This window comes from Saccopteryx bilineata, chromosome 3, assembly GCF_036850765.1.
Source record: "Saccopteryx bilineata isolate mSacBil1 chromosome 3, mSacBil1_pri_phased_curated, whole genome shotgun sequence".
Classification (NCBI taxonomy): Eukaryota; Metazoa; Chordata; class Mammalia; order Chiroptera; family Emballonuridae; genus Saccopteryx; species Saccopteryx bilineata.
In genome coordinates, this window is record NC_089492.1 from 129,775,826 (window position 1) to 129,800,654 (window position 24,829).

The 24,829-nt window shown below is 40.8% G+C and overlaps 1 protein-coding gene across 3 annotated transcripts in view; it reads left to right on the plus strand.

Annotated features, from left to right (window-relative positions):
* The window catches only part of ALMS1 (ALMS1 centrosome and basal body associated protein), a 220,937-nt gene that overhangs the window by 59,442 nt on the left and 136,666 nt on the right, over positions 1-24,829 (plus strand). For all 3 annotated transcript variants that reach the window (XM_066267392.1, XM_066267394.1, XM_066267393.1), the window contains one exon: positions 17,389-24,705. In XM_066267392.1, the coding sequence (XP_066123489.1) occupies positions 17,389-24,705 (7,317 nt within the window). The remainder of the gene's footprint in view (positions 1-17,388; positions 24,706-24,829) is intronic.

The following is a 24,829-nucleotide window of genomic DNA, read 5'->3' on the forward strand; positions in this document are numbered from 1 at the left end:
TCTTCCGCATCCCAGTTCGACGCTCTATCTATCCACTGTGCCACCGCCTGGTCAGGCCACTGAGTATGTTTTTAAGATTTATTCACGTTATAGCATACATCAGTGCCCATTCCCTTTTATTGCCAAATTATGGTCCATTGTGTGGATATGTCACATTTTAGTTATCCATTCATCAGGTAGACATTTGGATCAGTTCCACTTTCTGGCGGTAGGAGTAATGCTGCCATGGACATTCATGTATATTTTTTTGTGTATATGTATATTTCTTTTGTTCTTGGTATGTACTTAGGAGTGGAATTCCTGATTTATCGTAACTATGTTTAAAATTTGAAGAACTGCTAAACTGTTTTCCGAAGAGTGTATACCACATTGTATTCACACCGGCATTATAAGGGTTCTAATTTCTTCACATCTTCAACAACACTTGTTATTTTCTCTTTTTATAGTAGCCATTCTGGTGGAAATGAAGTGGTATCCTGTGGGTGTGATTTATATTTCCCTAATGGCTAATGGCATTGATCATCTTTCCTTGTTTTTTGTTGTTGTTGTTGTTTGTTTGTTTGTATTTGAGAGAGGGAGGCAAAGGGAGAGTGAGATAGGAAGGGAAAGAGATGAGAAGCATCAGTTTGTAGTTGCAGCACTTTAGTTGTTCATTGATTGCTTTCTCATATGTGCCTTGACTGGGGTGGGGGGCTCCAGTTGAACCAGTGACCCATTGCTCAGGCCAGTGACCTTGGGTTTCAAGCCAGCGACCATAGGGTCACGTCTATGGTCCCACACTGAAGCTGGTGACAACGTGCTCAAGCCAGCAACCTCAGGGTTTCCAACCTGGATCCTCAGTGTCCTAGGCCAATGCTCTATTCACTGTGTCACCACCTGGTCAGGTGCAGTTCAGTATTAAATACATTCAGGTTGTTGTTTAAATATCATTGACATCCGTTTTTCATCTTTTAAAACTGAAACTCTATACCTATTAAATGTAACTGCTATACTCCCCTACTCCCATCAACTACTATTCTACTTTTTGTCTCTATGAATTTGACTACTCTAGATAACCTCATATAAATGGAATCCTACAGTATTTGTCTTTCATAACTGGCTTATCTGACGTAGAATAATGTCTTCAAGGACATGTTGTAGCAGGTGTCAGATTGCATTGAAACTGGAGATTAGTTTTGGGATTATTGCCATCTTAATAGTATTAAATAGTTTGATCTGTAAACATGGAATGTCTTTTAACAATTTTGTAGGTTTCAGTTTACAAGTCTTGCACTTTGTTAATTCTAAATATTTTAATCTTTTTTGGTGTTATTGTAAAATGAATAACTTTTTTAATGTATTGATTTTAGAGAGAAGATGGGAGAAAGAAAGTGAGTGAGAAACATTGATTTGTTGTTCCATTTATTTATACATTCATTGGCTTATTCTTATATGTACCCTGATTAGGTATCGAACCCACAGCGTTGTTGTGTCGGGGCGGCACTCTACCAACTGAGCTACCTGGCCAGGATGAGTTGTTTTTTTAATTTCACTTTTGGAATATTCATTGCCAGTTTATAGAAATACAGTTGACTTTTGTATGTTAATCTCATAGGTGCAACCTTGCTTAACTACATATTCTAATAATTTTGTATAGATTGCTTATAATTTTTCTATACAAGACCACATCATTTGCACCTAGAGATGGTCTTACTTTTTTCTTTGCAATATGGATGCCTTTTGTATATTTCATTTCCCCAGTTGCCCTAAATAGAACTTCCAGTACAGTGTTGCATAGAAGTGGAAAAGAGCAGACATCTTTGTGTTGTCTTGGTCTTCGTGGGAAGGTATCAAGTCTTTTAACATTAAGTTTGGTTAGCCATGGGATTTTTATAGATACTCTTTATCAGGTTAAGGAAGTTCCCTCTTATTTGTAGTTTTTAGGATATATTTATCATGTAAGGGTGTAAGATTTTGTCAAATATTTTTCTGTATCTTTTATGATGACCTGATTGTTTTTGTACTTTATTCTAATCATATGCTACATCATTAATTTTCATAAGTGGAACCAACCATGCATTCTTGGCTATATAAACCACTTGGCTATGGTGTATAATCCTTTTTGTATGTTGCTGGATTCCTTTTGCTAGATTTTTTTTGAGGAATTTTTGGTTTATAGTCATAATAGATATTGGTGTTCAGATTTCTTGTTTTTATTGTTGGCTTTTAGGCCCATGGTAATACTAATGTCTTAAGTAGAGTTAAGAAATATTCTCTCTTCTAGGTTTTGGGAGAGTTTGTAAAGGATTGGTATTAGTTTTACTAAATTCATTTATTTATCCGCTGTAAGTCTATTAAGATTTTGAATTTTTTATGAATCATTTTCATAATTTATGTCTTTCATGGACTTTGTCTATTCCAGATTGGTTATTTAATTTGTCAACATACAGCTGTTCATGGTATTACCATATAATCCTTTTTATTTTATAAGGTTGGTAGTAATGCCCCCTCTTTCATTACTGATTTAGTAATTGGAGAGTTCTCTCTCTTTCTTTTTCTCTCTCTGTGAGTCTAGCTAGGTTTTGTCAATTTTTTTGGTCTTTTTAAAGAAATAAACTTTGGTTTTTTCACTTTTTCTAAATTTTCCCTCTACTTTTAAATCTCTATTTCACTTATTTCCATGATAGTCTTTATTATTTCCATGCTTTCACTTGCTTCAGTTTTAGTTTGTGCTTTGTTACTGTTTCTTAAGATGAAAGAGGTTAAGTTATTGATTTGAGAGCTTTTTTTTTTTTTTTTACAGAGACAGAGAGTGAGTCAGAGAGAGGGATAGACAGGGACAGACAGACAGGAACGGAGAGATGAGAAGCATCAATCATTAGTTTTTCATTGCGCGTTGCAACACCTTAGTTGTTCATTGATTGCTTTCTCATATGTGCCTTGTCCGCGGGCCTTCAGCAGACCGAGTAACACCTTGCTGGAGCCAGTGACCTTGGGCTCAAGCTGGTGGAATTTTGCTCAAACCAGATGAGCCCGCACTCAAGCCAGCGACCTCGGGGGTCTCGAACCTGGGTCCTCCTCATCCCAGTCTGACGCTCCATCCACTGCACCACCACCTGGTCAGGCGAGAGCTTTCTTTTTAATATAAGTGGTTACATCGATAACTGTCTAAGCACTCCTTTACCTGCATGCCATAAGTTTTGGTTTGTTGTGTTATTTTTTTAATTCATCCAAAATATGGCATAATTTCCATTGTAATATTTTGTTGTTGTTAACCCTTAGGTTATCTGGGAGTGTGTTGTTTAATTTCATATAATTAGGGATGTCTATTTGTTGGGATCTCATTTGATTTTATTTTTTTGGGAGAACATATACTTTGTGTGATTTCAATTTTTAAATATTATTGAGGCTTGTTTTATGTCCTAGCATAAAGTTTATCCTGTAGAATGTACAGTTTGAACTTGAGAAAAATGTGCATTCTGCTGTTGTTAGGTGGTGTGTTCTATACATCTTCTGTTGTAGTCGATGTTTAGTGTTCCAGTCTTCTGGATCCTTATTGATCTGCCTACTTGTTTTTCCATTTTTGAAAGTAAGGTATTGAAGTCTCTAGCTGTTACTGTTTGTCTGTTTCTCCTTTTCTGTGATACATTTTGAGATAATATTAAGTGCATTTATGTATACATATTATAACTTATGATGTTATATTTCTGATGAATTGACTTTTTTTGTGGTTATAAATTGGCCTTTAATTCCAGTAATGTTTTTTGTTGTCTAAAAGTTTTATTTTGTCTTAGGTCAGTATACTTGTTCTAGCTCTATGGTTGTTGTTTGTATAAAGTATCTTTTTTTATTCCTTTACTTTCAGCCTATTTATATATTTTAATCTAAAGTACATCTTTTGTAAATAGCTTATAGTTGGGTCTTTTTTTATGCTGACTGACAATCTTTGCCTTTTGATGTGATTGTTTAATCCATTCACATTTAATGTCATTATTAATAAGATTGGATTTACATTTGTTATCCGTGGCTCATGTTCTTTTTTCTCTTCTGTTTCTACTTTAATGCTTTTTATTGCATTAAGTGAATATTTTTTAGTGTGACATTTTAAGTAATTTAATGAAATTCCAGTTTTGTTTTGCTTTTTTAGAGAGAGGAGAAAGATAGACAGGAAAGGAGAGAGATGAGAAGCATCAACACATAATTGTAGCACTTTAGATGTTCATTGATTGCTTTCTTGTATGTGCCTTGATTGGGGGGGAGCTCCAGCTGTGCCAGAGACCGCCATGGGGTCATGTTTATGATCCCACGCTTAAGCTGGTGAGTCCATGCTCAAGCCAGATGAGCCTGTGGTCAAGCCAGAAACCTTGGGGTTTCTTGTCTTTTTCTTTCTATTCAGTGAGAAGAAGGGAGGCAGAGAAACAGACCCCTGCATGTACCCCAACTGGGATCCATCCGGCAGGCCCACTAGGGGGCGATGCTTTGCTCATCTGGGGCGTTGCTCTGTTTCTCAGCAACCTACTCTCCCTAACGTTTGAGGCAGAGGCCATGGAGCCATCTTTAACACCTGGGGCCAATTTGCTCTAATTGAGTCATGCCTGCAGAAGGGAAGAGAGAGAGAAAGAGGGGGGGGGGTGGAGAAGCAGATGGGTCCTTTTTTAATGTGTGCCCTGACCAGGAATTGAACCTGGGACATCAACATGCCAGGCTGATGCTCTACCACTGTGCCACTTTCTGGTCAGGCAAATTCCAGTTATTTGTAATCAAGTTATATCCTTAGTGGTTACTCTAGAGCTTACAGATTTATCAGAATGTATTCTTAATTTATTCTAACTATTTTAATGTGATACAGAGGTGTTACTCCTTATATAGCTCTATTCCCTCTTTTTTTTTTGCTATTTTTGTCATATATATTACACCTATATGTATTATAAACAGTAATACATTGTTCATTGTTAAAATTATTTATATAATTTTAAGTATTTTAAAGGAGCTGAGAGAAGTAAGGAGAGCAGGTATTTATTTATAGAACTTGTTATATTAATCTTCCAATTTACCATTTCTTCATACTTATTTATTTCTTTATTTTTAAGTGAGAAGAGGAGAGATAGATACAGACTCCTGCGTGTCACTGGACCGGGATCCACCCGGCAACCCCTGTCTGGGGCTGATGCTTGAATCAACCAAGTTATTTTTAGCGCCTGAGGCTGTTGCCCTCAGACAAACCTAGCTATTTCCAGTGCTCAGGGCTGACACTTGAACCAGTTTAGCCACTGGCTGCGGGAGGAGAAGAGAGATAGAAGGGGGAGAGTAGCAGATAGTCACATCTCATTTATACCCTGACCAGGGATTGAATCCAGGATGTCTACATGCCTGGCCAATGATCTATTCACTGAGCCATTTGGCCAGGGCCCCAATTTACCATTTCTTACTCTCTTAATTTCTGTGGATTTGTTACCATACAGTGTTGTTTCTTTACTCCATTCTAGCTTTGCTCTATCCTGCCTCCTTTTGATGTTATGCAATATGTTAATTTCTGTGTAGCCCCAGTATACAATTATATACATAATGCTTTATGTAAAATTGCTTTTAAAATTTGTTGAGAGAAGGAACGGAAACATGCAAGTATGCTGTCTTTTTGTAATTACCTATATAATTATCTTTTTTAGTGCTGTTTGTTTTGTTGTGCAACTTCAAATTACTATGGTGTCACTTGCTTTCAAGCTGAAGAACTTCATTTAGTATTTCTTGTAAGATGTCTTACTATCCAGAAATTCTGTTTTTGTGCATCTGGGAATGTTTTTATTTCATCTCTTTCAAAGATAGTTTGCTGAGTTTAGATATCTTTGTTGACAGTCTTTTCTTTCATCCCCTTGAATATATTCCCATTATTTACTGGTCTTTATTGTTTCTAATGAGAGATCAACTATTGATCTTAGTGGTCTTAACATATATGCGATTTGTTATCTTGCTGCTTTCAAGCTATTCTTTTCATCTTTCAACATTTTACTTATGATATGTTGATGTGGATCTGTGTGTTTATTCTATATTGAGTTTATGAAGCCACTCAGAAATGTAGATTAGTGTGTAGATTAGTTTAACTTCAAATTTGGGGAGTTTTTAGTCATTATTTCTTTGATGTGTTTGATAAGTCCTTAATTGCAGTTTCTGCTACCCCCTACACCCATATAAATGGGTCACACTTTTAATTTTCTGTCTCACAATTTATTTTTTTTTACTGTGAATTTGAGATAGTATATTGTTGCAGCATTGGATACTGATCCCCTCCCTAAGCTGGAAATGTTGTTTTGCTTATCTGGTTATTTAGGGATTGGGTTGGTGTGGGGAAAACAGCTTTGTTAGGCTTGCTTGCTGATTACCGACTGCAGGCATTTTGCTTGATTCACTAATGAGCACGTGGCAACGCCATGTGTGGATAGTCTATGTAAGGCTACGGGTGCTTCTGCTCAGGGCGGATTGCGGATGATGGATTGTGACTTGCCTGCCTATCACTGTGAAGGGCCATTTTGCTTTTTGCTTACTGCCATGAGAAGCAGTTTTCCTCTGCCTGTTTGCTTGTCTGCTGTTGTGAGACTTTATTAAATTGTAATGGCCCAACACTTTCTGGCTCCACAGTTTTTCTACCATCAGTCTGAATTCAGTGTGGACCTGCCAGGCCTTGGCCACTGGCATTACATCTGGTGTAGTGGGCAGAATTCGGAGAAGATTGTTATGAAGCCACCAACACACTTGAAGCATGGAGTAGAGGAGTGGTCATTGTTCTCCAGCATATGGTTCCCCATGGCTGTCCTTTGGGGGGCCATGGACTGGGTGTTTTTTACAGCCTTGTGAGAAGCAACCAAGAGTTGTGCAAGAGGCTGTCCATGGTAAAAAGCTCCAGGTTGAGCTGCAGACCAAGCGCCAGCAATGGCATGAGCTGGAATGGTCGCTGGCGAAAGAGCTGCAGTTCTGAGAACTGCAGGTCAGGCTACAGGCTGAGAACCAGTGATGATGGGAACTGAAATGAGTGCTGGAGAAGGAGGCCAGCTGCTCTTGAGAGCTGCAATGTGAGATGCAGGCTGAGCACCAATGGCGCCTGGGACTGGAATGGTTTCTGGAGAAGGAATTACAGATTTGCAAGTTGCAATTTGCCCTGGAAGCTGAACGTTGGTGGCAACAGTTGTTGGAGAAACAACTGCGGGCTCAGGAGCTTTGGCTTTAGCTTCAGGCCAAGAGCCAGCAGCTGCAGGAGCCAAAGCAGGTGCCAAAGAAAGGGCAGCATCTGTGCCGGTGGAGTGGCTCTGAGTTGGCGAGAACAGGTGTTTTCTCTTCCAAGGAGGAGGTTTGGGCTGAAACTGCCATCCGCCGACTCAGAGCCTGGCTGGCAGTCACCCAGAAGATAAAAACCCAGCAGCCAAGACTCTCTCTCGGGCAGGCACAACCCCCTATGCAGGTAGTGGAGCACTCTGTGGTCTGGCTCTACACCCAGGCAGAGCTGATGGAGGTGGGGGCACAATTCAGGCAGAAACCCACCGAGTCCCTGGGAGCCTGGTTATTGCAGTTGTGGGACAGGGGTGGATGTCATCATGCTCTCAAGAGCCACCATTATTACTCACTCCTCCCTGAGGCAGTGTCTTTAAAACTGCTAAGACAACCCAGGAAACCATACCCTATTAGAATGGGTGATGGCTGCCATTTGTACAGTCTGGCACAATGCTGGGGGGGCAGTGAGTAGGTGGCAGTCCTATAGTGAGCTGCCCCAGGTCCTTCATGAACTAGATATGAAGAATGCTGCTTTCTTTTTTCTTCTTCTTATTTTTAAAGATTTTATTCATTTTAGAGGGGGGGGGGGGGAGAGAGAGAGAGAGAGAGAGAGAAAGAATGGGGAAGGAGCAAGAAGCATCAACTTTGACCATATGTGCTTTGACCAGGTAAGCCCCTGCAGGGTTTTGAACCAGCAACCTGAGCATTCCAGGTTGATGCTTTATCCATTGTGCCACTATAGGTCAGGCCAAGAATGCTGCTTTCAATGCGAGGTCCTGTGGGCCAGATGAAGAAGTATTTACAGCAGGGATGAGTGACCTTATTTTTTGTAGTGCCTCATCAGCCCTTTTTGGGTCACTGGTGGCTATCCTGAGCCCCTATGTAGGGCAGCGCATCAACACAGTTACATAGATGGTAGCAGATGTGGAGGAGCTGGAGGCAGCACAGAATCATTAAGCTTTGAGGACTGCTGCCTGTGCTGCCCTCTTCTGCCCCCGACTAACAAGAGAAATGGGCCTGTAAAGGCTACCTGAACACAGATGTGGTTAGATTTGATTGTGGCTGGAGCAGATAGAAATTGGATGACTAATAAAGGAGGTCTAATAAAGTGCTGTTAAAGCTTTGGTGGCAGCTTGAGCCAGAACAGAGGTTCCAGCTGCTGAAAAAGTGGGGGAAATGGGTGACCGTAGCAGCTGCCAAGAAAGTAGCTGGCATTCGGTTGCATGGTTACAGAATTACTTGTTGGAGACAGCTGAGGGAGAGGAGGATTTCCCCGCCTCCCCCCCCCCCCCTCCCCTGACCCATTATCCCAGTTTGAATAGGTGTCATAGGCCTCAAATGTGTTTGACTCCACCAGGCCCTGTGAGCTTGAACCTCTGAGGGGTTTGGATGGGGCTTGTGGCAATGGACAGAGTGCTGTGGAAACACACTGAGGTCTGTTAATAAAGAGCTGTGTGGCTAGTTGCCTGTAATGGACATTTACCTTGATGATTTGCACAGACAGCTGGGCTGTGGCACCTGTGGAGGCTCTCCTGCACTGGGAAGCTGCTCTCACCCAGTTGCAGATATGCACCAAGGACACTTTTTCAATGGACATAGCCCTGGACTATATAGGCCAGGGGTCCCCAAACTACGGCCTGCGGGCCACATGTGGCCCCCTGAGGCCATTTATCCAGCCCCCGCCGCACTTCTGGAAGGGGCATCTCTTTCATTGGTGGTCATTGAGAGGAGCATATGTCCATTGGAATACTGGTCATTTTGTTGATTTAAATTTACTTGTTCTTTATTTTAAATATTGTATTTGTTCCTGTTTTGGTTTTTTTACTTTAAAATAAGATATGAGCAGTGTGCATAGGGATTTGTTCATAGTTTTTTTTATAGTCCGGCCCTCCAACAGTCTGAGGGACAGTGAACTGGCCCCCTGTGTAAAAAGTTTGGGGACCCCTGATATAGGCCCTCCCACTTACTATGCGGTAGGGGGCTAGAGGTGGGCCTCCAGTTAAGTCTCTGGACAGAGTGCTCAGGGAGACATTGTGGAAGGCATCTTTGTAATTATTGTATAACTTGTGCTGTTGCTGTAGTCACTTTGTTTCTGTAATGTATCTCCTCACACAGGAACAATCTTGGAAGATACCTGTCATGTAGATTGTGAGGTGAGCAACCCTAAAGGGGCAGAATGTAGGGAAAACAGCTGTTAGGCTTGCTTGTTAGTTTACTGGTTGCAAGCACTTTGCTTGAGTTGTGTGTGAGCACGTGGCAGCGCCACCTGTGGATAGTCTGTGTAAGGCTACAGGTGCTTGCGCTCAGAGCAGATTGCGAATGGTGGATTGTGGATTGCCTGCCTGCCACTGGGAGGGGCCATTTTGCTGTTCATTTGCTGCTATGGGAAGTGATTTGCCCCTGCCTCTTTGCTCATCCACCTTTGTGAAACTATTAAACAGTAATGGCCCAACACTTTCCAGGTCTGCAGTCTTTCTACTGTCCACCCGAATCCAGTGTGGACCTGCCTGGCCTTGGCAGTTGGACTAGTTCAGTGAAGTCTAATTCTCCTGCAGTATGCAGTTTTTGAATTTCTTTACCAGAAATCATTAGCTTTTGGCACTTGTACAGCCTCCCTGAACTTGGCTTCCTCTCTGTCCCTTGCTCCCATACATGTGGTTTTAGCTTAGTTCTCTTTTACTATCTCTTTTTGTTAAGCTTCTTGTTTGTATTCCACTATTGGTATCAGGTGTTAGCCTCAACTAATGCTAGTTAGCTGATTGCTGTATGGTTTTCATCAGTGCCTTGAGGCATAAATTGCTCCACCATCTGATTCAATTAATGTCAGGCCCTTTATTTTAGAAGTATTAGGCTATGTTTTCCTATTTAGTGGATTGTCTGTTCATTTTGTTGATGGTTTCCTTTGGTGTGCAAAAACTTTTCAGTCTGTGGTAGTCCAATTTATTTTTGTTTGTTTCTCTTGCCCTAGGAGATATGTTAGAAAAAATATTGCTACAAGAAATGTTTGAAATTTCACTGCCTGTGTTTTCTTCTAAGATTTTTATGGTTTCATGTCTAACATTTAGGCCTTTAACCCTTTGAGTAGTACAAACGTTCGTGTATGTCCTTATGCCTCCTGACCATCCAGAGTACGATCATACAAATGTAAGGCAACATTAAAAGAAGGCAAACATATGCTCTTCTTGTTTCCATAAATTGGTTATCAAACAAACATGATTTTAAGTTAATAAAACTGTAACTGGAACTAATTACATATTTTGGGGAAAAAAACTCACTCCCAGGGGTCAGTGAGCATGAAAAAAACTCACTACTCAACGGGTTAATCCATGTTGAGTTTATTCTTGTGTATGGTGAGAACATGGTCTAGTTTACTTGTTTTGCACGTGTAATTCCGGTGATCGAGGCCAGGTAAGCTCACATTGGATTTGGGCAGACCACAGAAGAACTGTGGAGCCAAAAGACATTGGACCATTCTCATTTATTGGATTCTTGCAACTGTGGGCGAGCAGACAGGCTGGGGAAAACTGCTTGTAGCAGTAGAGGGTGAGCAAACAGGAAAACTGCCTCTCATGGTGGCAGGCAAGGGATCAGGACAGCCATCCCTATAGCCTTATTATACAGGCTACACTTACACGTGGCCTTCTGCCACATGCTCACGTACTAATCATACATACAGAGTGCTTGTAGCCAGAAAACAAGTGAGCAAGCCGAACCACAGCTGTTTTCCCTACAGCATCTATCTAATTTTCCCAACACTATTTATTGAATAGACCATCTGTACCCCATTGTATGTTCTTGCCTTCTTTGTCATATATTAATTGATCATACAGGTGTGGGTTTATTTCTGGACTTTCTATTCTGTTCCATTGATCTATATGTCTATTTTTATGCCAGTACTATATGGTTTTAATAACTATGGCCTTGTACTATAGTCTAATATCAGGCAGCATGATTCCTCTACTTTGTTCTTATTTCTCAAGATTGTTTTGGCTATTCAGGGTCTTTTGTGGTTCCATATATTTTTTTGGAATATTCTAGTTCTGTGAAATATGTCATTGGCATTTTGATAGGAATTGTGCTTTAGGCAGTATGGACATTTTAATTCTTTTTTTTTTTTTCATAAATGTGGTATTTATTTTCACTTTTATCATGTTTAGTTTCATCAGTGTCTTACAATTTTCCAAATACAGTTTTTTACATCCTTGGTTAAATTTATTTCTAGGTAATTGCAAATAGGATTGTTTCTTTATTTTTTCTTTCTGATAGTTTATTGTTGATATATAAAAATGCAACTGATTTCTGGATATTTATTTTGTGTCCTGCTACTTTACTGAATTCATTCAACAGTTCTAGTAGTTTGATGTAATCTTTTTGGTTCTCTGTGTACAATATGATATCATCTGTAAATATTGCCAGTTTTACTTCCTCTTTTTCAATTTGGATACCTTTTATTTCTTGTCTGATTGCTGTGGCTAGGACCAGTACTATGTTGAAAAGGGTGAAAACGGACATCCTGTCTTGTTCCTGATCTTCAGGGAAACACTTACAGTTCTTACCCTTTGCTTAGGATGTTGGTTGTGGGTTTGTCTTATGTGGTCTTTATACATTGAGGTATGTTCCCTTTATTGCCACTGTTTATAGAGTTTTTTATTATAAATGGGTGCTGGATTTTACTGAATGCTTTTTCTTCATCTGTTGATATGATCATATGGTTTTAAAATACATCTATCTATCTATCTATCTATCTATCTATCTATCTATCTATCTATCTAACAATCTATATATCTATTTTTAAGTAAGAGGAGAGGAGAGAAGAGAGATAGATTCCAACATGCGCCCTGACCGGGATCCACCTGGCAACCCCTGTCTAGGGCACATGCTCTAGTCAATGGAGCAATCCTCAGCACCCAAGGCCAATGCTTGAATCAGTCAAGCCACTGGCTATGGGAAAGAAAGAGAGAGAGAAGGGAGAAAGGGAGGAGAAGAGAAGATGGTTGCTTCTCATGTGTGCCTGACTGGGGATCGAACCTGGGACATCCTCATGCCAGGCTTATGCTCTATCCACTGAGCCAACTGATAAGGGCCCACTACTTTTACTTTTTAATAGAATTTATTGGGGGATCACGTAGTCTTTATCCTTTATTTTGTTAATTTGATGTATCACGTTTACACTTCATCTTAGCCAAAGGGTTGAGAAGTGATAATGTATATGACATTTATTGGTTTGCAGATATTATACCACCCTTGCATCCTTGTATTAACTTTATTTGATCATTGTATAAGATCTTTGTAATGTATTGCTGGATACAGTTTGCTAATATTTTGTTGAGGATTTTAGCATCTGTGTTCATTAGTGATATTGGCCTATATTTTTTTTCTTTGTAGTATCTTGCTTGATCTGTTTTTGGAATTAGGATAATACTGGCTTTGTAAATGAGCCTGGGAGTTTGGAATAGTTTGAGAAGGCTAGGTGTTAGTTCTTTTTTTAGTGTTTGGTAACATTCACCCGTGAAGTCGTCCGGTCCAGTACTTTTGTTTTTTGGGAGTTTTTTTATTATACTGCTTCAATTTTTCTAGTTGTAATTGTCTATTCAAATTCTCTGGTTCTTCCTGATTCAGTTTGGAAGATTGTATGTTTCTAGAAATTTATCCATTTCTTCCAGATAGTCTAATTTGTTGGCATACAGTTATTCGTAATTTTTTCTTACAAACTTGTATTTCTGTGATGTTAAGTTGTTATTTCTCCTTTTTCATTTCTCATTTTATTTATTTGGGTTCTCACCCCCCCCCCCCCCTTTTGATACTCTGGTTAAAGGTTTGTCAATTTTACCTTCTCAAAGAACAGGCTCTTGGTTTCACAAATATGTTTGTATTTTTTTTTAGACTCTATTTTGTTTATTTCTTCTTTGGTCTTTATTTTTCTTCTTCTACTCACTTTAGGTTTCATTTGTTCTTTTTCATGTTCCTTTGAGTGTAAAGTTAGATTGTTTATTTGAGATTTTTCTTGTTTCTTGAGACAGACTTATAGTACCTTTTAGGACTGCTTTCTGTGTGTGTCCCATAGATTTTAGGTTGTTGTAATCTCATTATCATGTGTTTAAAGAATCTTTTGCTTTCTTTCTTGGTCTCATTTTTAACCCATTCATTGTTTACTAATATATTATTTAGCCTCCGTGTGTTTGAATGTTTTTCAGGTGTTTAATGTTTTTCAGGTTTTTTTCTTGTAATTGATTTCAGATTTCCTACTATGATGGTCAGAGAAGATACTCAATATAATTTCAAGTTTTTAAAATTTATTGAGACTTGTTTTGTGTGCACTACATGCGGTCTATCCTAGGAAATGTTCCATGTGCACTTGAAAAGAATGTATATTCTGCTGCTTTGGGATAAAATGCTCTGTTGATATCAATTACATCCAGGTCATCTAGTGTATCTTTTTAGGCTGCTATTAATTTGTTGAGTCTGCCCAGACTTCTACACCCCAGCACAGGCAGCTGACTCCTTAGCTCAATGAGCTTGGCAGTTGGAGCGACAAGGAGTCCAGAAAGTGGGGCTCTGTTGCATTTTTTCAGGCTGTATGAAGGGAAGTGCTTCTCCCAAGAAAGGTGATGTCTGCAGTGTGGGAGAGAGACTCAGCACAGGGATTCTCGTGACTGTCCCTCAGCTCTTTCCCCAGAGCTACCAACCCTACTCTCTTCTCACACAACTCTAGTCCTCTCTGTCCTTTCTTGCTAGAGTGCAGGGTGAGTGGCTGCAAGTGAGCTTTTGTGTGTTGGCTCTTTCAGGGGGTGCCTGTGTCTCTAGCAGACTATAGTCTCTTCCTGGCAGGCAGAATCCTCTGATTTTCACAGCCAAATGTTATGTGGGTGCCTTTTCTCAGCTCTGATGCTCAAGGCTGGAAAGCTTAGCATGGAGTCTCAACCCCATACTCCTGAGCAGGAATCTTTTTTTTTTTTTTCTCCATTTTTTCTGAAGCTGGAAACAGGGAGAGACAGTCAGACAGACTCCCGCATGCGCCCGACCGGGGTCCACCCGGCACGCCCACCAGGGGCAACGCTCTGCCCACCAGGGGGCGATGCTCTGCCCATCCTGGGCGTCGCCATGTTGCGACCAGAGCCACTCTAGCGCCTGAGGCAGAGGCCACAGAGTCATCCCCAGCGCCCGGGCCATCTTTGCTCCAATGGAGCCTTGGCTGCGGGAGGGGAAGAGAGAGACAGAGAGGAAAGCGCAGCGGAGGGGTGGAGAAGCAAATGGGCGCTTCTCCTGTGTGCCCTGGCCGGGAATCGAACCCGGGTCCTCCGCACACTAGGCCGAGGCTCTACCGCTGAGCTAACTGGCCAGGGCCCTGAGCAGGAATCTTTGCCACTGAAATATCCTTCTGGAATTGCAGCTGCCACCCAAGGGAGCTGAGACTGTCCTTTTCATGTCTCTGCCCTTTCTACCAGTCTCGATGTGGCTTCTTTTGTGAATGCTTATTAATAATACTTCAGCTATTCTTCATTTGGTTATTCAGGTTGTTCTATAATTTAGTTGTAACTCCAGTTTGGTCCTGGGAGGAGGTAAGTGTAGCTTCCACCTACTCTGCCACCATCTTGGGTCATCTTACCTTTTTTATTTCTGATTTTGAGACCTGTCTTTTTTTCTTGGTGAGTCTAACCAAAGGTTTGTCCATTTCGTTTACCTTCTAAAAGAATCATCTTAGTCTCTTTGACCTTTTCAGTCTTTAGCATTTATTTCTTCTCTGATCTTTGTTATCGCCTTCTTTCTGCTAACTTTGGGTTTTGTTGATTCTTTTCTAATTCACTGAGGTATAAAGTTAGGTTATTTGAGGTTTTTCTTTGTAGACATTTGTCCTATAAATTTTCTGTTAGAACTGCTTTTATCACATCCCATAAAGTTTGCTGTATTATATTTTCATTTTCATTTGTCTTAGGGTATCTTCTCTTTTGTTTCTTCTTTGACCCATTGTTTTATTCAGTTTGTTAATCTGTTTTGACTTATTAATTTTTGATCCTTTTTTTCTCACAAAAGATTTCATAATTCCTGTCCTTCTAAAGTTACTATGCAGTACATTCTATCCTTTTCTTTTAGTTTTTTAAAGAGTTAATACTTGATATTTCTACTTTTTTAGTTTAGAATTCAGTCCTCATTTTATTCTATTTTCAGTAACTTTTGAAGCTCACTGGTTGGTTTAGAATAGAAGTCAGTTGTAGTGAAAAGAGTTCAGAATTTTCAATTAGAATTAGAAGGCCAAAGTGCCTGTTTTTTTGTCATTTACTCACTACAACTCTAGGAAAGGTTATGTTTATTACTCAAAATGTAGTCTAAGAACCAGTAGCATTGGGCATTACCTGGGAGCTTATTTGAAATGCAGAATTTGAGATCCAACCCCAGAAATAGAAAATCAGAACCTAACAAGATCTTTACATTGAGCAGCAGTGTTACATAGTTATTTTTGAAATTTTATTTCTTTCTGTAAAGTACATAGGTAATATTTGCTGTGTATAGCAATCATTTTATTACCATGTTTTACCAATTTACTTATTGTCTATTTTTTTCTATTAGAATATAAGCTCTGGGAGGCAGAATTAAATTGTGATCCATGTTTGTTTATTTATTTCTCCTATTTTCTACACTAGAACAGTTGCTGGCCCATACTAAAGTCTTTTTTTTAATGAACAAATGGAAGAACACATTACTTGTCAAATCTTGCCATTTTCATTGTAGTTATTTATTTTTCATTGCCATTTAGAACTATTTTTATTTAGAATTACAAATAAGAATATTTCCATTGTTGAAGAAAGTTTTAGATAGTATTGCTTACACTTTTGCATTCTTTTCCCCACATAGTACCTATATATCTGCAATATAGCTCTGAACATGTCAGTAATTCCCTATGCTATATAGAATTAAGTACAAACTCCTTTGTAACCTTTAGAAAATTTACTGTTTCATATAGTTAAAAATACATCTTTTTTTTTTTACTGCTATCTTTATTCATTTTAAAGAAGGGAGGAGAAAGAGAGAGAGAGAGAAGGGAGAGAGGAGGGGGGGAGGAGCAGGAAGCATCAACTCCCATATGTTCCTTGACTAGGCAAGCCCAGGGTTACGAACTGGTGACCTCAGCGTTCCAGGTCGATGCTTTATCCACTGCGCCACCACAGGTCAGGCTAAAAATACATCTTTTTATGGGTGCACTTATTAGCAGAGTCAGTTAAACCCTCTGCATGCATAGGACACATCTGGGCCATATTGTATTGCTCTTGTAGGACTTGCAAGAAAGGGAAACCCATGAAAATAAGCTGATGGTTCTTTGCTATGCCATGGGATGAAATAGTTTGTCTTGATTGAGGGGTGTCATATCCAGCACGCATAACAGTAACAGGCTAATGTGTTAGCTTCTAACTAGTGTGAGATCAAATCCCAGAGTAGACAGCATTTTCACAGCACATTAAAAAAATTTTAAAAATCACCAGAAGATCTGCATAATATTTCATCGAATGGCAATATTCTGTTTTTAATCTATTTTTCTATTGTTGAATATTTAAATTATTTACACATTAGACTGCTGCTTTAAGTGGGTTTGTAATACATAAATATCTTTGAGTATAAATATTTGTCTTTTGACGACTCTTTCCTTAGGATATCTGTCTAGAGTACTTAGTCCAAAGGAAGGAAAGCTTGCTTCCTTTTAATGCATAAAAAAGATATTTTTAATTAAAAAATATATATACTATTGCCCTGGCCTGTTGGCTCAGTGGTAGAGCATTGGCCCGGTGTGTGGATGTCCTGGGTTCGACTGCTGGTCAGGGCACACAGGAGAAACACCCATCTGCTTCTCCACTCCTCCCTCTCTCACTTCTTTCTCTCTCTCTCCACCCTTCTCTCTTCCCCTACTGCAGCCATGGCTTGATTGGAGCAAGTATCGAGCACTGAGGATGGCTCCATGGCCTCCGCCTTGGGCACTGAGAGTTTTGTTGCTAAGCAATGGAGCAACACCCCAAATGGGCAGAGTATTGCCCCTTACTGGGCTTTCCGGGTGGATCCTGGTTGGGGGTGCATGGGGGAGTATGTCTCTGTCTCCTCTCCTTTCAAAGAAAAAGAAAAAAAAAATATATTATCAGTATTAACAAATTTATTTTTCTTTAGGAGATATTTCAAAAGGAGACATAACTGAAATTATTCAGTCCAACTTGAAACAAGGCATCGCTACCACTTCTGGCGATTCAGAGATTGGATCTCATTTACCTTTGTCCCCTGAAGACTTTCCTCAGTTGGCTGTAAGGTCTTCTGTGGAGAATACTATTGGTCTACATGCTGATACTCTCAACCAGCAGATATTGGCAGATGGCCGTGTAACTGAAGAGACACTAGAAGTTTTAGCTGTTCCTGAACTAGCTGATCAGAAGACTGAGATATCAACAATATCCTCTAGTTCCTACTCACTAAGAGAGAAGCCCAATATTTTCTACCCACAGGCCTTAAAAGACAGTTATCTAACTGAAGAGTCTCTAAGAGTTTCGGCTGTTCCTCAACCTCCTGACCAGAAGACCAGCATATCTGCAGTTTCTCCAAGTTCCTACTTACTTGGAGAGAAGCACAGTATTTTCTACCAGCAGGTATTGCCAGATAGTCATCAAATTGAAGAGGCTACAAAATTTTCAGCTGTTTTTGGACCTGCTGACCAGACAAGTGAGAAAACAGCAGAACCTTCTGGTTCCTATTTACATAGAGAGAAGCACATTTTTTTCTCTCAACAACAGCTACCAGACAGTCATCTAATTGAACAACCTGTGAAAGTTTCATTTGTTCCTGTACCAGCTGAAAAAGCAACTGTAATACCACCAGGATCCTCTACTTTATATTCACATGAAGAGAGGCCTCATATTTTCTATCAGCAGACATTCCCAGAAAGTCATATAACTGAACAGGCTCTGAAAGTTTCAGTTGCTCCTGGATCCACTGATCAGAAAAAGGGGATACCAACAGTATCTTCTACTTCTTACTCACATAGAGAGAAGCCCAGTATTTTCTACCAGCAAGAGTTGCCAGAAAGTCATCTAACTGAACAGACCCAGCAAGTTTCGGCTGTTTCTGAATTCACTGACCAGAAGACTAGGATACCAACAACAATCTCTACTTCTTACTCTAATGGAGAGAAGCCCCATATTTTTTATCAGCAGACATTGCCAGTAAGTCAGCTAACTGAACAGGCTCTGAAAGTTTCAGCTGCTCTTGGACTTGCTGACCAGAAGAGTGGGATACCTACTGTAACCTCTACTTCTTACTTGCAAGAAGAAAAGACCAATGTTTTCTATCAACAGGAGTTGCCAGAGAGTCATTTAACTAAAGAAGTTCAGAAAGTTCCAGCTGTCCCTGGACCAGCTCAACAGAAGACTGGGATACCAATAGCACCTTCTATTTCCTCCTCACATAGAGGGAAGACCAGTTTTTTTAATGATCAGGAGTTGATAGACAGTCATCTAACTGAACAGGCTCGGAGAATTTCATATATTCCTGGACCAGCTGGCCAGAATACTGGGACACAATCAGTACCCTCCAGTGCCTTCTCACATAGAGAGAAACCCATTATTTTTTACCAGCAAGAGTTTCCAGATAGTCATCTAATTGAAGAGGCTCTAAAAGTTTCATCTGTTCTGGGACCAGCTGAGCAGAACACTGGGATACCATCAGGATCCTCTGGGTCCTATTCATTTGAAGAGAAACCCAGTATTTTCTACCAGCAGTTATTACCAGATAGTCATCTAACTGAACAGGCTCTGAAAGTTTTGCCTGTTCCTAGACCAGATGACCAAAAGACGGATATACTAACAGTTCCCTCTGGTTCCGACTCACATAGAGAGAAGCCAAATATTTTCTACCAGCAGGAGTTGCCAGACAATAATTTAACTGAACAGCCTCAGCAAGTTTCATCTGTTCCTAGACCAGCTGAAGAGAATACTGGGATACCAAGAGTGCCCTCTACTTTCTATCCACACAGAGAGAACCCCTTTAGTTTCTACCCACAGGGCTTGCCTGACAGTCATCCACCTGAAGAGGCTCTGAAAGTTTCAGCTGTTCCTGGACCAATTGACCAGAAGACTGAGTTACCATCAGAACCTTCTAGTTTCTACTCACAAAGAGAAAAGTCCAGTATTTTCTACCAACAAGAGTTGCCAGATAGTCGCCTCACTGAAGAGGCTCTGAAAGTTTCAGCTGTTCCTGAAACAGGTGATCAGAAGCCTGGGTTACCAATAGCATCTCCACGTTCCTACTCACTTGGAGGGAAGTCCATTATTTTTTACCCACAGGCCTTACCAGACACTCATCTCACTGAAGAAGCTTTGAAAGTTTCAGCTGTTCCTGGACCAGCTGACCAGAACACTGGGTTACCATCAGAACCTTCTAGTTCCTACTCAAATAGAGAAAAGTCCAGTATTTTCTACCAGCAAGAGTTGCCAGATAGTTGCCTCACTGACGAGGCTCTGAAAGTTTCAGCTGTTCCCGGACCAGCTGATCAGAAGAGTGGGTTACCATCAGAACCTTCTAGTTCCTACTCAAATAGAGAAAAGTCCATTATTTTCTACCAGCAAGAGTTGCCAGATAGTCGCCTCACTGAAGAGGCTCTGAAAGTTTCAGCTGTTCCTGGACCAGGTGATCAGAAGCCTGGGTTACCAATAGCATCTCCACGTTCCTACTCACTTGGAGGGAAGTCCATTATTTTTTACCCACAGGTCTTACCAGACACTCATCTCACTGAAGAGGCTCTGAAAGTTTCAACTGTTCCTGGACCAGCTGACCAGAACACTGGGTTACAGTCAGAACCTTCTAGTTCCTACTCACAGAGAGAAAAGTCCAGTATTTTCTACCAGCAAGAGTTGCCAGATAGTCGCCTCACTGAAGAGGCTTTGAAAGTTCCCACCATTTCTAGACCAGCTGATCAGAACACTGGGATACCAACAGTGCCCTCTACTTCCTATTCACATAGAGAGAATCATATTATTTTCTCACCACAGGCCTTGTCAGACAGTCACGTACTTGAAGAGGCTCTAAAAGTTTCAGCTGTTCCTGGACCAGCTGACCAGAAGACTGGGTTGCCATCAGAACCTTCTAGTTCCTACTCAAATAGAGAAAAGCCCAATATTTTCTACCAACAAGAATTGCCAGATAGTCGCCTCACTGAAGAGGCTCTGAAAGTTTCAGCTGTTCCTGAAACAGGTGATCAGAAGACTGGGTTACCAATAGCATCTCCACGTTCCTACTCACTTGGAGGGAAGTTCATTATTTTTTACCCACAGGCCTTACCAGACACTCATCTCACTGAAGAGGCTTTGAAAGTTTCAGCTGTTCCTGGACCAGCTGACCAGAACACTGGGTTACCATCAGAACCTTCTAGTTCCTACTCAAATAGAGAAAAGTCCAGTATTTTCTACCAGCAAGAGTTGCCAGATAGTCGCCTCACTGACGAGGCTCTGAAAGTTTCAGCTGTTCCCGGACCAGCTGATCAGAAGAGTGGGTTACCATCAGAACCTTCTAGTTCCTACTCAAATAGAGAAAAGTCCAGTATTTTCTACCAGCAAGAGTTGCCAGATAGTCGCCTCACTGAAGAGGCTCTGAAAGTTTCAGCTGTTCCTGGACCAGGTGATCAGAAGCCTGGGTTACCAATAGCATCTCCACGTTCCTACTCACTTGGAGGGAAGTCCATTGTTTTTTACCCACAGGCCTTACCAGACACTCATCTCACTGAAGAGGCTCTGAAAGTTTCAGCTGTTCCTGGACCAGGTGATCAGAAGCCTGGGTTACCAATAGCATCTCCACGTTCCTACTCACTTGGAGGGAAGTCCATTGTTTTTTACCCACAGGCCTTACCAGACACTCATCTCACTGAAGAGGCTTTGAAAGTTTCCACCATTTCTAGACCAACTGATCAGAACACTGGGTTAGCAACAGTGCCCTCTACTTTCTATCCACATAGAGAGAATCATATTATTTTCTCACCACAGGCCTTGTCAGACAGTCACATACTTGAAGAGGCTCTGAAAGTTTCAGCTGTTCCTGGACCAGCTGACCAGAAGACTGGGTTGCCATCAGAACCTTCTAGTTCCTACTCAAATAGAGAAAAGCCCATTATTTTCTACCCACAGGGCTTGCCAGATAGTCATCTCACTGAAGAGGCTCTGAAAGTTTCAGCTGTTCCCGGACCAGCTGACCAGAACACTGGGTTACAGTCAGAACCTTCTAGTTCCTACTCACAGAGAGAAAAGTCCAGTATTTTCTACCCACAGGGCTTGCCAGATAGTCGCCTCACTGAAGAGGCTCTGAAAGTTTCAGCTGTTCCTGAAACAGGTGATCAGAAGCCTGGGTTACCAATAGCATCTCCACGTTCCTACTCACTTGGAGGGAAGTCCATTATTTTTTACCCACAGGCCTTACCAGACACTCATCTCACTGAAGAGGCTCTGAAAGTTTCAGCTGTTCCTCGACCAGCTGACCAGAACACTGGGTTACCATCAGAACCTTCTAGTTCCTACTCACAGAGAGAAAAGTCCAGTATTTTCTACCAACAAGAATTGCCAGATAGTCGCCTCACTGACGAGGCTCTGAAAGTTTCAGCTGTTCCTGGACCAGCTGACCAGAACACTGGGATACCATCAGAACCTTCTAGTCCCTACTCACAAAGGGAAAAGTCCAATATTTTCTACCAACAAGAATTGCCAGATAGTCGCCTCACTGAAGAGGCTCTGAAAGTTTCAGCTGTTCCTGGACCAGCTGACCAGAACACTGGGTTACAGTCAGAACCTTCTAGTTCCTACTCACAAAGAGAAAAGTCCAGTATTTTCTACCAACAAGAATTGCCAGATAGTCGCCTCACTGAAGAGGCTTTGAAAGTTCCCACCATTTCTAGACCAGCTGATCAGAACACTGGGATACCAACAGTGCCCTCTACTTCCTATCCACATAGAGAGAATCATATTATTTTCTCACCACAGGCCTTGTCAGACAGTCACGTACTTGAAGAGGCTCTAAAAGTTTCAGCTGTTCCTGGACCAGCTGACCAGAAGACTGGGTTGCCATCAGAACCTTCTAGTTCCTACTCAAATAGAGAAAAGCCCAGTATTTTCTACCCACAGGGCTTGCCAGATAGTCATCTCACTGAAGAGGCTCTGAAAGTTTCAGCTGTTCCTGAAACAGGTGATCAGAAGACTGGGTTACCAATAGCATCTCCACGTTCCTACTCACTTGGAGGGAAGTCCATTATTTTTTACCCACAGGCCTTACCAGATAAACATTTCACAGAAGAGGCTCTGAGTGTTTTAGTTTCTCCCGGACCAGCTGACCAGAAGACTGAGTTACCTACAGTATCCTCTACTTCCTACTCTCAGAGAGAGAAGCCCTTTATTTTCAACCCTCAGGCTTTGCCAGAGAGTCATCTCACTGAAGAGCCTCTGAAAGTTTCAACTGTTCTACCAGGTGACCAGAATATCAGAATACCGGTAGTAACCTCTGCTTCCTACTTGAATAAAGAGATGCCTGTTATTTTCTACCAAGAGGCCTTGGCAGACGGTCAGTTAACTGTAGAGGCTCTGAAAGTTTCAACTGTTCCTAGACTAGGTGACCAGGATACCAGAAAACCAACAGTAACCTCTACTTCTTACTCACAAAGAGAAAAGCCTATTACTGCTTACCAACAGGAGTTGCCAGGTAGTCATGTAACTGAAGAGGCTCTGAAAGTTTCAGTTGTTCCTGGAACAGCTGACCGGAAGACTGGGATACCTACAGTACCATCTAGTTCCTATTCATATAGAGAGAAGCCCATCATTTCTTACCAGCAAGATATTGCTCAAGATGCTTTAAAAGTTTTAGGGATTTCTAGACCAGCTGATCAGAAGACTGAGATACCAGCAGGACCTTCTAATTCTTACTCACATAAAGAGAAACCCAGGACTTCCACTGTGATTTTACCAGACGACCAGAAGACTGAGTTACCAACAGCTCCCTTTATTTCCTACTCACCTGGAGAGAAGCCCAAGAATTTAACTGTGATTGGCCCAGATGACCAGAAGACTACGTTACTGACAGTTTTTCATAATTCTTATTCTCAGACAGTAAAGCCCAATATTTTTGTTAAACAGCACTTGCCAGATAGACATCATAGTGAAGATAATTTGAACATTTCATCTGTCCCTGAACCAACTGATGTGAATTCTGGGATACCAGTATCTCCTTCTAGTTCCCATTCACACAAAGAGAAACCTAATATTTTATATCCACAGGAATTGACAGACATTAAATATCAAAATGAAGATGTACTAAAAGTATCAACAGTTCCTGAGCCAGCTGGCCAGAAAACTGTGTTACCAACAACTCCTCCTAGTATTTTTTCACACAAAGAGAAACCAGATATATTCTATCAACAGGATTTGCCAGGTAGACATCTGACTGAAGATGCCCTGAAGTTCTCAAGTGGTTTTGGGCAAGCTGATCAAACTACTGGGATATCAACAGTTCACCGTGGTACTTATTCACATAGTGAGAAGCACAAACTTATTTCAGACCATATCCAAAGTCTAATCGATAATTTAGATTCTTCTAACTCTAGTATTATCTCAGACAATACACCTTTAAATTCTCAAGTTGATGGTAGAGTTGTAATAAATAAGCCAGAACCTTCAGGTTTTGAAGCTGTTGGCTCTGAAGAATTCCAGAATAATGATTCTAAAACTCTTAAAGAAATTCGGACACTTTTAATGGAGGCAGAAAATATAGCACTGAAACGATGCAATTTCCCTGCTCCCCTTGTACCTTTCAGAGATGTTAGTGATATTTCATTTATTCAATCTAAAAAGGTTGTTTGCTTCAAAGAACCCCCAACAACTGGTGAATCTAATGTAGATTTGCCTCAGAGACAGCCATTTACAGAGGAGAACCCAAGCAACAAGTGCACACAGAAGGACATTAGCACACAGACAAATCTGAAATGCCAGAATGGTATTGAAAATTGGGAGTTTATTAGTTCAACTACAGTTAGAAGTCCTCTACAGAAAGAAAGCAAAGCCAGAGTGGCATTAAGCGAAACCCTTAGGCGATATAAAGCAGCTGGATCTGTAATGAGATCTGAACCTGAAGGGTATAATGGAACCCTTGGGAATAAAATTCTTATCCCTATGATGACTATCATAAAAAGTGATTCAAGCAGCGATGCAAGTTCCTGTTCATGGGACAGTAATTCCTTGGAGTCAGTTTCTGATGTTCTTCTAAACTTATTTCCATATGCTTCACCGAATATGAGCATGACAAATAGCAAAGAGGAAGAGTGTATGTCAGAGAGTGATGATGGGGGTAGTAGTAGTGTGGACTCACTGGCTGCACATGTGAAAAACCTTCTGGAATGTGAATCCTCACTGAACCATGCTAAACAAATACTCAGAAATGCAGAGGAAGAGGAAAGTCGGGTACGTGCACGAGGTAGGAACTGATGATGTGCTATAAAGGCAGGTGAAGCTTATAAACACTAATTATTTAAAGTTAAGTGGCATTCTAAATTTATTTTCTTGTAGACCTCTTAGGATGATTACATTTTTCTGTTGGC